The sequence below is a fragment of the Amblyraja radiata genome, chromosome 28 (assembly GCF_010909765.2).
Source record: "Amblyraja radiata isolate CabotCenter1 chromosome 28, sAmbRad1.1.pri, whole genome shotgun sequence".
In the NCBI taxonomy this organism is placed as follows: domain Eukaryota; kingdom Metazoa; phylum Chordata; class Chondrichthyes; order Rajiformes; family Rajidae; genus Amblyraja; species Amblyraja radiata.
This window is the reverse complement of record NC_045983.1, coordinates 19,682,680-19,696,181: the sequence shown is the minus strand read 5'-3', so window position 1 is coordinate 19,696,181 and position 13,502 is coordinate 19,682,680. Positions and strand designations below refer to the sequence as shown.

General features: G+C 39.2%; 1 protein-coding gene across 5 annotated transcripts in view; it reads right to left on the bottom strand.

The window, feature by feature from the left end:
• The window catches only part of LOC116988945 (lysine-specific demethylase 2B-like), a 159,032-nt gene extending 149,378 nt beyond the window's left edge, over positions 1-9,654 (bottom strand). For 2 of the 5 annotated variants that reach the window (XM_033045993.1, XM_033045995.1), the window contains exon 1: positions 9,158-9,582. In XM_033045993.1, the coding sequence (XP_032901884.1) occupies positions 9,158-9,199 (42 nt within the window). In that variant the 5' untranslated portion in view covers positions 9,200-9,582. Of the gene's footprint in view, positions 1-9,157 lie in introns of all 5 variants that reach the window. The other 3 variants (XM_033045992.1, XM_033045991.1, XM_033045994.1) reach the window with 3 other exon arrangements.
• Positions 9,655-13,502: the final 3,848 nt, after the last annotated feature.

Here is a 13,502-nt window from a genome sequence, read left to right as displayed (position 1 = left end):
AAGCATTCAAAACAAGAAAATAAATCAGCTACTCAATGTAAGCCTAGTTTCAGAGAAAATTGTACTTTTAATTTTGAACAAATTCACATCTGAAGAAACTAGCAAGTTAAATAACTAATTTATATTTGCATCGTTCATAGGCACCATATTCCATTATCAAGGTAGTTCTAAAAGAAATAGTTTTTGCCATTACAAAACGTCTCTACATGAATAGAAAGTTTGAGTGACAGTGGATTGATTGTTTCAAAAATCGGATGTAAAATTAATTTTTGCCCATCCTTCATTGATCTTGAACAAAGAGCATGCTTAGCAATTATCAGACAGTGCTTTAAGAAACAACTTAATTGGTGGGTCTATACATATGGTCCAAACTTGACAAGCATGACAGTTTTTCGTCCCCTGAAAGTTGGTAAACTAGCAAACACGATGGGGAGTGTCAATAGAGGGTTACCTACAAATGTAGCGTATTTAGATTTCCAAAAGACATTAGACAACATGCCACATAAGAGGTTGGTGCATAAATTAAGAGCCCAAGGTATTGTAATAAGTGCATTGAAAATTGTGTCTCACATATAAAACTAATGAGCTGGAATAAATGGATCTTTATCAGAAGGGCAAAATGTACTCCAGGGATTACAATTTGGCTCTTACATAATTATTTACCATTTACATTAAATGACCTAGAGGATGGAACAAAATCTATGTATCCAAGTTTGCCAACGATATGAAAGTGGGTAAAGGGCACATTGCAATGTGGACATTGTGATTTTACAAATACATATGGATAGATTGGGCGACTGAACAAAAACCTTGTTAATGGAGTTTAATGTGGGCATGCGAGAGGTCAAGAAGAATCAAAAGGTGGATTAACTAAATGGAGAGATTGCAAGACAGTGAAGCAGATGAATCTAGATATTCTGGTGCATGGCACAAATGTTAGCAGCCAGGTCCAGCAAGTAGTTAAGAAAGTGTATTGCTTTTTGGCCTTAACAACAAATGAATTGAGTTTACTAGAATAGAATAAAATGAATAGAGTTTAATAGGTCTGAAGAAGGGTTTCGACCCAAATTGCGCTTACCTCCAATTGAGTTTAAAAGGTAGGTTTTGTTATAGCTGGGTAGTGAGACCTCATCACTGTACTATGCAGTTTCAATCCTACTTCCTAAAAGGATATTGTAGCATTACCGGCAGTGCAAGGAGATTTACCTAGTCAATTCTGGGATGAGCGAGATATACCCTATTAAAAGAGGCCAAAGAGTTTGAGACTGTATTCCCTGGAGTCCATAAGAATGAGAGATGGCCTTGTTTAAACATATAAGATGCTAAGAAAGCCCGATAGGGTGGATGATGAGATGTTTTCACGAATGGGAGAGTCATGAGCAAGGAGACAGTTACAGAACCATGTATGACTTTTCAACAAGCTAGTAGTTTTATGGTCATTAGTGATTTTAAAAAAAAAATTCAAATGAGTAAATGAAGTTAAATTCCACAACTAAAATGGTAGGATTTGAATTTTTATTCAGGCCTCCAGACTGTAGTTTATGAAGCTGCTGCAACAAAATTGACATATAAATTAAAGTACTCAGAAATTGTAAAAGAGGAGTTAGGGAAATAAGGGCTGTATCCAATAGTATACGAAACAATATGCATGGATCAATGTCACTGAAACACAAATGTCATACAACGCATTTCATCGAAAAACAATAACCATGCCGATGAAAGGTCATTGATCTGAAATATGAACTTGTTTCTCTCCACAAATGCTGCCCGTCTTGCCATTTTCAGAATTTTGTTTATATAGCAACCATTTTGTACTGGGTTCAAAATACTTTCAAATACTTGATTACCATAACAGAATTGGTGTTGCATTTAATACTCAAAATGTTCCATATCCAGTTCCCGGTAAAATTAAATTTCTCTCAATCAATGGTGCTCTTTACAATGCAATGAAGCAGCGCTACTCTCCAATGACAGCTTTCAAATTTGTCTCAAATTATTTGGTTCTAGATTACAAACTTGGTCCAAGTATTGAAAATTTTGCACAAGAGAAGGTGAAAATGGCTGTTCCTGATGTCAGGTTACAAGTGGTCAATGGAGGCATTTAATATCCCTAGCAAAATTGAAATTAATGAGAATCAGGGAAGAACATTCTCCATTTGCTCTATCAAACTTTGCACAAAAGGATCCGGTAATGATTTTTATAGATCAGTAATCATGATGGGAGAGGATGGGATCGAACAATGCTGAATTCCATTTGTAGGAAGTGAAGCATGCTTGTATGTCTTAAGACAGAAAAAAAAAACATGTAGGCATTGTCAAGTTACAACTGAGCCACATAAATGTGAGGCATTGAACAACATCCACTTGACAGTCAAGCCACTATTATAGTCATGAGATTATCGCTGAGTTCAGGACTGACCAGAAATTTCTGGACAGGTCAATTAAATGCTGAGGCTAACAAGAACAGGTCAAATGCTGAGCAACCCACATTAGTCGCAAAGGCCTTTCCATTAAGTGCAAAGCACACTCAGGAGAATGACTTAACAAACTCCACCTGCATGGATGAAAACATTCAAGAAACTAACTCCATCCCAAACAAAGAAGCCCATTAACCAACCTAAATATTCACTTTCTTAAACATCAGCAGACTACGTCAGCAGTGTAATTATTTGGTACCGCTTCTTCAAGACCATCTCCCAAATCTGTAACCTTCACCTCTTAGAAGGACAAGTAAGGGGACAGGGAGAACCGTTGTTTGCAAGTTGCCATCCAGGTCACATTATCCCAGCAACAAAAAGATAACAGTCCAAAACGCAGAAGTGTAAAGTGTAAAGACTGCGGAAGTACCAATATCATGAGGATTATAGTGCCTCAAAATGTTGTATCGGCACCATCTTCACAAGGGCAAATAAGGATAGACAATAAATTATGGCCGCGCCAGTAGTCTCGCCATCCCAAAAATGAACAAGAATATCCATAAAATAATTAGCTTAACGTCATTTATTCCTGTAATAAGGATATAATTGAAGAGAATTTCCTGGTCATTATATTGGAGAAATTTCTCTTCATCATAAAACATTACAAACGAACATAATAGAATATATCAAAGGGCTCTGCAACCATGAATACACAGAGGCAATTCAACGAGGAATCCCCATGTGCTGAACTTCTTATCTCATTACATGCAATGCAAGCAGCAGAGCCAAACATCTCCTTGGGAAAAAAGCAAGCAGAAAGAAAAGTCTGATCAAGGAAGTGCTGGAAAGTACATCATATGTCAGACACTGAAAGATATGGGTTTGGATGATTAAAGGAAAGAAATAAAGGGGTTCAAGAAACAAACAAGTTTCTCCACTTTTTCCAAGGAATTGAAAAACATGCAAGATCAAACTGTGACAAAATATATATCAAAAAAAATTATTTATAAAATCGCACAGATTCTGTACTGAAAATTAGATATATAGAGATATAGACAACCCAATGTCTACTGAGTGTTCCTGGGTATGGAGGAATGAATCAGATTATTTCCTTTAACTGACAGTTCATCACAATCAAATTCTTCAGTCACAAATCACTAAACCTTTAGAATGATCGTCAGTTGATAACATAAATTACTCCAAGTAGCAACTTTGTCAGAAAGCATCTTACAAGACCCGTACAATAAAAGGTCCAAAATGAAGAAAAACCACAATGATCAAAGAATTACAGTGAGTCCCAACTCGTAGCTCAGATAATTTGCAAACTATTTTTGGTAAAAGTCCATTAATGCAGCACCTTTGGGACTTTGGTAGCACCAGACAAGCAGATTTTCCCAATTATTGGACGATATCCCTATTAATAACCAAACACTTTAACTTCATTAAAAAAAAAGTTAAACAATAGTATTATATAGAACAGAACAGTACATCGCAGGATTTGCCCCTACGGCCAACAATGTTTGTGCCAAACATGATGCCAAGTTAAACTGATCTCATCTGCCTGTACATGATCCACATGCCTCTACTCCTTGCATTTCCATGTGCCTATCTAAACGCCGGTTGAGATGCAAGCAGAAGCCTCCACGTGGCGCATCCCCGGGCAATGCTGACGACAGAAACCACAGTGACTGACTGAAGTAGCCAATTCTGCAACCACCGACTGTCAACCGTCACTGACCGACCGGAAAGACGTGATATAGAAGATGGCCGGACACGAGGAAGAAGAACGCTGGTTAAACATCACTATCGCATCAGCCTCCAACACCACCCCAGACAGTGGATTCCAGCACCCCACGACACTGTAAAACAAAAACTGCCCCCCCCCCCCCCCCCCAATTAAACTTTTCCGCTCTCAATAGCAATGCTCTCCAGTAATGCACATTTCCACACTGGGGAAAAAGGTTCTGACTGTCTACCCTATCTATGCCTCATAATTATATACATCTATCAGGTTTTCCCAAACCTTCTGGAGTTCCAGAAGAAACAATTCAAGTCCATCCAACCTCTCCCTGTAGCTAAAACCCTCGGATCCAGGCAGCATTCTGATAAACCTCCTCTGCGCTCTCTCCAAAGCCTGCACATCTTTCCTGTAATGAGGCAACCAGAACTTCACGCAATAATCCAAATGCGGCCTAACCAAAGTCCTACAGAGCACCATCATAACTTCCTGACTCTTATTCAATGCCCCTAGCAATGAAGGGAAGCATACACCTGCTTTACCACCCTATCTGCCATACACCTTCTTTACCACCCCATCTGCATTTCTCTGCCCATTTCTACTGCTGATCTATATCCCACTATCTTCTGACAACATTCCTCACTGTCTACAACTCCTCCAGATGTGTGTGTGTGTGTGTGTGTGTGTGTGTGTGTGTGTGTGTGTGTGTGTGTGTGTGTGTGTGTGTGTGTGTGCGCGCGTGCACATGTGCATACTCACACACATATACACATACATACACACACACACACAGGGGTTCCAGCAAAGATCCCTGCAGAATTCCACTGGTCCCAGATCTCCAGCCTGTTTTCTATCAATAAGCCAGTTCTGAATTCATACGATCAAATCATCATGAATCCTGTACACCTTAATCTACCGGATCTGCCTACCATGAGGGACCTTATCAAAATCCATGTATACAACATCCACCACCCTACTATCATTAATTTCCTTCATCACCTCCTCAAAAAAACATAATCAAATTAGTAAGACACAACCTACCGCGTATAAAATCATACTGACTATCCCTAATTAGTCCATTCCAAATGGGAGTAAATCCCATCTCAAAGAATTCCCTCCAATAATTTCCCTACTAGTGCTGTGAGGCTCACTAGCCTATAGTTCTTTGGATTCTCTCTGGAATAGATGTTGCATGTACCTAGTCAGTTTAAAGGGAGCCAGAAATATACAAGTACTCCTGCTGCAAACCCACCCATGTTCCTGCCCCTTTGGTATTCCAGACCACAACTTCATCTGAAGATGTATTCCGTACCACAGGGTCTGAGAGCACATCCTCTTTGCGCTCTGGACCCCCAACTCACACCCTGGACTAATAAGCCTAATGTCAGACCATCAGGATTTCCAAACAATTGGACGCGAGAATTTGGGAGTTTCACTGTAATTGACACGAGAATTAAAAGTTAAAACCCAAACAATTCAGTTTCCGAACACATTTACTTTCAAGTTTACATAAAATATGTAAACTTAAACATTTCGGAACCACAAAGGTGCAGCTGGAAAGACTTCTAAATAAAAAACCATTAATATAAATATTAACTGTAAAAAAAGCATTGAAATGCAAAGACTGTAATTTCAAGTACAGCAACATTCTCACAAACAAACTTTGGTGTTGCAAAGGCAAGGCTCAACATGTACTTAAAGAGGAAGCAACCAAAATTGATACAAAGTTCGAGTGGAATGAAGAAAGCATTTGCTTAAAAAATTTAAGTCTGCCAAAAAGTAACCGAAATTGTTCAAAATGAGAGAGTTTGTCACTTTTAAACTTCGACTATATAACAATTTATCCCATAGCATTACAGTGCCATCAAAATGCATCTCAAGAAGGCACAACCCTCACAGCTACATAAACTCCAGTGGCTTTCCACACTACGCAGTTGATTTCAAAATTCTTGTACTCAATCCTTCTGAGCCTCGCCCTGCCGAACTTGGTATCCTCCTTGCACTGTTGATGTACCCTTCGTATCCCAAAAAATACTTCTCCAAATTCCACTCCCCCATATCCACAATCTAGCTTCTCATTCAACCACTATCTCCTAGTCCACCTTTCTATCCTGATGCCTTCCACCCTGCAACTTGAACCTTTCTTCAATAGGAGAAAAAGGGTAGTAGGCCATTTGCCATTCAGTAAGATCATGGTTGATCTTTTACTTCAATAGCATTTCCCTGCATTAACCCCATCTCTATTAATCTCCATTATCCTACATTACTCTGAAACAACTTGTGACCCGCAAACAACTTTACAGTAAAATTCGTTGTAAAATACAAGTTACTAACATTTGATAATTAACCAGAGTATCAATATTTTCTGCCACTCCAAGTCAAAAATACATCCATAAGAGCCTTGCTGGAAAAGAAAATACTAAAAGAAATAGCTCTATGTCTTTGGGGGTATGAAACAGAGTACACATATGTTTGAATGTCATTTTTCCACAAATAGACTGGGATAGTGATAGGGATTCTGACTAGATTCCTGCATTGTGGGAATGATACGTGGCATCTAAACAATTGGGTTTACTACATCAAAAGCTACCAGGTGACCTACTGTCATCTCAGTGAGGTAGCACAGTGGAACATGAAAGCCTTTTCCCCTATCTGTCAGCATGGAGGGGAGTCAGGCGATGAAATGGTCTAATTTGTCCGCTCTATCCCATAATCCCTGAAAATGATCAATTTCCTTTAAGAAAATTACTATGCAATCAGCTTCCATCTTATTTTTAGACAGCGGTCTAGCTTAAAGCGTGCAGTATAAAACACAATCGCTGTGTTAAAATACAGAATATTAAAGTACTGAAACATAATTAAATGACATGCAGAGGTTTGAAACAATTTATAATTACACTCCCACTATAAACTTTAAACTACTTCTGCAGTTACAGTACCAGCTGACAAGGAACACACTCACCAATATAGCAACCACAGAAATTCTGCAGGCACCCACAAGACAGCAGCTAAGATTAGTGTTGCAGCAAGACAACACGGTAGCTAAGACAAATGAAATGTGCTCAGGTTACTTCTCAAATCTTACCCTGATAAACCAAATCATAAAAGCAATCAAAGCATTTACTGTCCAAAACACTGCCAACTGGTCACAAAGGAACTTACTGAGCCATCCACACTGCCAAAATGAAGCCTTTACTTAATGCTTTGCCAGACTAAAACTAAAGTAAACAAACATCTATTAATAAAAAAAAGTAAATAAAATGCAACAAAAGTAGGACAGTTTGAAGTCTGAACTGTATAGATATCCAGTTATGGCTCTTGCTGCACAACATAAACATATTCACCAACTTCACTGATAGGCCCAATTTTAAACAAGATTGTATTAATTAACAATATGGCAAGTGATTACATTAGGTACCATTGTGATGCTGCAGGACAAACAACATGGTATTTGAGGGTCCAATCCCAGTGGCCAAAAAAATGATAGCTTATAACTCATCACAACATTTGATTTTTTTCTTTAAATAATAGCTGCTCCACATTTCAAATTCAGTTAAATCATTGCCCATTCCTCACAGCTATTTCCAGTTAAACATGACATGGGATAGCTAGGGTGTTTTGATGCAGATTCACATTTCAGCGTTTGAAAATTAAACTAAAATCGTTTAGAACCTGGGACAGGTTACAAAATTAGCTTTGGCAAGCTTAATGGCTGCCAACTTGAGACAGCAGTATGTCCAGAGGGCAATAACAGATAAGAAATATAAGAAACATACAAGGTTTTGCTCTAAAATCTGCATTTCAGAAGTCACACTGGTTTCCTTTAAATCTAAAAAGGAAGTGAGAGTACTTCACAATCATCACAAGAAAATGAAACTGACCATTTCTGCAAAATTACAAAGAACAAACTGTCCTTCACCATTCACACAATATAGCAAACAAGTCAATATAAAACTTCCACAAGAGCCATCTTAACACTTCAGAGTACCCATGCAAGATAATTATTAGCTTGCAAAAATGCAGCTCAATGTCTACATATATTGATCCTTCAGTAAAGTTAGGAACATACAAAAAAACCCTGTAACCCTGATCCCCTTAAGTTCTTGCATTGCAGAACAATAGACTTTTGGTAAAACATTAGCTAATTAAATTTAAAGGTTAATTTTGTAGGCTCAACGATCATTTTATTTCCTGTTTGATGTCAGAATAACAATGAAATTCCCTTCCTAATAAAATTACTCCTAGAACCAATTCAAAAAAAATAATCAGACATATTAAAAACTGTCATTAAAAATTGTAATGAGCATGACATATTGAGACAGTAATGCTTTAAATTTTAATTCAAACACAAGGGCATTGCTGATGTAGATATTTAATATATTGATATAGCAAACCATTACCAATTAACCAATCATTATTTTAGTTAATTTAAGGTGAAAAGGTTTCTGCAACGAGATCTAACATTGGTTTGAACCACAAATATTTACAGCTTTAAACTGCATTTCATAACGTTTCAAAATACATTCAAAATTATACTGAAGCACATGGGAACCTATCTAGAGTTACAACTATTTTTTTTAAATAGCACCACAAAAGAAAGATCAGTTACACTCATTCCATGTGTACACCATCTTTATGTACAGATGATGCACAACAAGGCGATATCCTGCTATCTCATGTAATCTCTGAAAAGATTTATGACTCATTAAAGCAAATTCCTGCACGGTTAGCTTGAATAATCAATTAGGTCACTTTTTTCCCCCAAATGGAGAGATTGACACCTTGAGCTACAAACTATCCCACTTGCTTGAACCTTTCACTTGTCTCTGAAAAGGATACCATTATTTCCCAGTGCTGTGTGTTTTGTAAGAGTGGTATGAAAAGGCCTTGCCCAGTAGCAACAGCAGACACTACTGAGACTTTCCTCCTCATATTACCACACAACACACGCAAGCATATTAAGCCTTTAAGTAAAGTAGCAAAATGATTCTTAAAGGCTGACCTGGGAGGTGTCATAGTCTTCATCATCAGGACTCAGTGCCATGACCTTTCACAATTCATGCTGCCCAGCCAAAGAAATCCAGTCATGGCTCTATTAGCAGACTCTAACAGAATACACTCAACATTCACTAAGGAGCTTCCTCCATCTACTGCTGCTCAACCTAACTTCACAATGAAAAAAAAGCCTCGGGATCTGATTAACTGACGCGGGTGTTGTCTAATCGGCGCTCGGATCTGGCACGATTGCCCGCCCTCCGCGATCACCGTCGCCAATGATAAGGGGAGGTGGGCGGAATCAGCGTTGCACCATTCGGCCGAGGTGGTGTTTTCGCCGCGTCAATCATCGCGCGCGGGCGGTGCGTTGATCATTCAAAAGTGAGCACGCGCGGAGAGGTGCACGCGGTGACGAACAACATTCCCCGCCCGGCATCTCCCCCTCCCTCCGCCCAACCGTAACCGCTGAAGGTAACCAAGTTCCGCCTCCCGCGCCATGCGCGTGACGTCATCCAGCGCGTCGACATCAAAGCCCCCCGCCCCGATTGGCCGATGCGCGCGTCATTCATATACGTCCCTCGTCGAATTGAATGACGCGACCAAGCGCGATGACGTTACCTGTGGGGGGGTTTGTCCCAGGTCCAGGGTTGGACGAAAATTCTGGCCTGCAATACGTGGGTTTAGTTTTCCTTTTGTTTGCTTGAATGTTGCAGTTATTTTAAAGGCATATTACACCTCGTAAACATAAAGAGACATCGAGCAATGACATCATCTGTAGTCCCAGGCCTACCTCATTCCTTTCATTGAATTACATCAACATTTCAACGTCAGGCCAAATGTTTGACCATAATATTGTGAATTGCTCCGTTGCCCTCGGAGCATATCGAAATCGAGGGGTTACCATCTGCACCCTATCTGCTCAGTAAATATACTTACCCCCCTCCCCCACAAACACCATACTTTAATCATGAAATGCATCCTGATCTTGTTTTGGAATGAAATGTAGGCATGGGTGCTGCCATTTTAGTGAGACAATCATTACATGCAAACTTCTCTTGGATCTTATATTCTCCTCTCTCCCACCACCAACAAAGTAATCTAAGAGCTCCTGATTTGCAAGCAAGGGACATTGTTATATGCACCAGGACCAGAACAATGAAATTCTTACTTGGTGTAGTTAAATTAAATGAATCAAGACAAATATACAAACTCAGTTATTTTTAGGCAAACTGGGTGACAATGGTGCAAGCTCAAGTATGCAGAGTAAACTTACACAAAGTTCATAGTAGTTCAATGCTGACACAGTGTGGTGAGGGATGTGTAGGGTTGTTTAAGAGCTTGATGGGAAGAAGTTGTTCTTGAACACCAAGGTAACAGTTCCCAAGTTATTATACCTTCTTCCCAATGGTAGAAGCGAGAGTTACCCGAGTGGTGTGGTTCTTTAATTATAGCTGTTTTCTTGAAGCAGTGCTTCCTGTGGATCTCTTTGATGGTGGTGAAGTAAATTCCCATGATGGACCGGGCATTGTCTACCATTTTCTGCAGCCTCCTTCAATGTCGAGCATTCGAGTTACCAAACTAAATCATGATGCAACCAGTCAGTATAATTTCCACCACACAACTTTAGAAGTTCGATAGAGTATTCAACAACATGCCGAATCTTCTCAAACTTCTGTGGAAGAAGAGGAATTGATTAATTTGCTGTGTAATTGCTTCAATGTTTTGGGCCAGAACAAATCATCAGCGATGTGTAGCCCAGGAATTTGAAGCTGTTGTTTCTCCCCACTGCTATCCCACTAATGAGGACAGGTTCACGGAAAATCAGCGTAACCTTCCCATAGTCAAGTCATATCCTTGAACTTGCTAACATTCGAGGAGCAGAGACCCAATTCTGTGTGTTTGACAATGAGTTTGAAAGGGATAATGAAGATGAATGAAAGATCAATGACGAACAACCTGATGTACATTTTCCTGTTGTCAAGTGGTCCAGTGCGGAGTGGAGAGCCAGCGAGATGGCATCCACTTTCGATCTGTTATGATTTTGAAGTTATCCATAGCTGGGGAGCTTTGAACTGACATATTTCCTATCTGTCTTAGTCACTTTAAGAGGATTGAAATGGAGAGAGTTCATCGCATAAGATGGGGATCTTTAGGCACCACTCCTCTGTAGTCAAGAAAAATTGAAAGATGAGAGTCTGAGCTTCCATATTTTCTTCCCTTTCTTCTTTCCATACACTTCCAATTTCAGCATATGGTTCTCAGAAAGAGCAATCAATTTGCATAAGAAAGTGATTTTCTAATTTAGCTGTTTTAATGAAGTTTAAGACTCAGATATATTTCTCTGCTCCGAACTTGATGGCAGTTCATATTTTCCAGCCTCAGGAATCTCAGCAATTATAGTAAGGTGAGAAGATGGAGCTTTTTCAATATTATTTTAGGGTTACGAGACAGGTGGTGCAGCGGTAGAGTTGCTGCCTTACAACGCCAGAGACATGGGCTTGATACTGACTACAAGTGCTGTCTGGATGGAGTTTGTATGTTCTCCCCATGACCGGCATGGGTTTTCTCTGGGAGCTCCGGTTTCCTCCCACATTGCAAAGACGTACAGGCTTGTGGGCTAATTGACTTGGTAAAATTATAAATTGTCCCTAGTGTTTGTAGGATAGTGTTAGTGTGCCAGGATCACTGGTCGGCACGGACCCGGTGGGCCGAAAGTCCTGTTTCCGCGCTGTATCTCTAAACTAAGCTAAACTAAACCAAGAATTCACTGCTGATCTCTCCACACTTTCTATCAATTTATGTATGATTTTCCTAATCTTCCTCTGGTGTAATGCCCGCCACTCCATCTTAAGTTTGTCTTTCTAGTTCTTTATTTCACCGGAGACCACAGCTTGTTTTTATGAGATGTTAGTGTAATCGGCAAAGCCAAAGTATTTTCTTCATTTCACACTGTTCTTGAACTGAAATGTTAGCATAACCATTTCAGAGAGCAATTAAAAGTTTGCTGCTTGGCTACAGGAATGAAATCAAACAAAGGCCAGACCATGTTTGATACAAGTATGTCTAGATGGTTTTTCAAAACAATTCGATACATTTCATCTCTTTATTGATACTAACTTGTCATTAGTGATTTATTTAATTAAAGGAATTATTTTATATAGATATAACTGAGATAAAGTTGATGAACAACAGCCTGACGGACATGTTCCTGGTGTCCAAGTAGTCCAGTATATGATGGAGAGCCAGCGAGATTGCATTCACTGTTGATCTGTTGTGGCAGAGCTATGTGCCGGCATCTTGTCACTTGTCTCCATCACCTATGTTTTCTCCACCCCTGATTTTTCCCTGCAATTTAAAACCTGTTTGATTTGGAAGTTCAAATAGTATAGCACAAGAACGGGCCCTTTGGCCCACAATATCTGTGCCAAACATGATGCCGAGACTATCACTAATCTGCCTGCCATTAACCCATTTCCTTCCATTCCTGCATATTGATATACTTATCCAAAATACTTTTAAATGCCTCTAACGTATTGCTTCAACCACCACCCCTGGCGTCACGTTCCAGGCATTCATCACCCTCTGTGTATAACAACTTACCACACACATTTCCTTTAAAATAACACCTCTCAAAGCTATGCCCTCTAATATTTGATTTATCCATCCTGGAAAAAATATTCTGACTGCCTACCCTATCTATGCCTCTCATAATTTTATATACTTCTGTCAGATGTCCCTGCAAACTCCGGCATTCCAGAGAAAACAACCATAGTCTGTCCAACCTCTCCCTGTAGCTAATACCTCTTATCCAGACATCATTCTGGTAAACCTCCTCTGCACCCTTTCCAAACCCTCCATTCCCTTCCTGTATTGGGGCAAGCAAAACTCCTCACAATACTCCAAATGAAGCCAAAGTCCTACAATGCTGGATCATGACTTCCTAATGCTCATAAACAATGTTCTGACCCTTAATTAACCCTTAATTTCTAACCCTTCAATTTGACCTGAAATGTTAATTCAGTTTCTCTCTCCACAGATACAGAGGATTATTGTCCACATTTCTTAAATAAGGTGAGTTTAATCTGAATTTTTTTCTAATTGAATACAGTTGACATTAAATTTCTGATATGCTGTGTTATTTATTTTTCTTATCAGATTATTGGATTTTTAATGCAAAACAGCAACATTATAAATATGTAGTACTGTGCAACATTATTAAATATTTGTCTACAATTCCTTTCTTTTCCCTTTTGTGGAATGTCGATCTGCTTAAAATAAATATTAAAGAATATAACTTCAGACTAATGCAATGACATAAATGCATGCAGATAAAACACAACAATTTTAAGGCT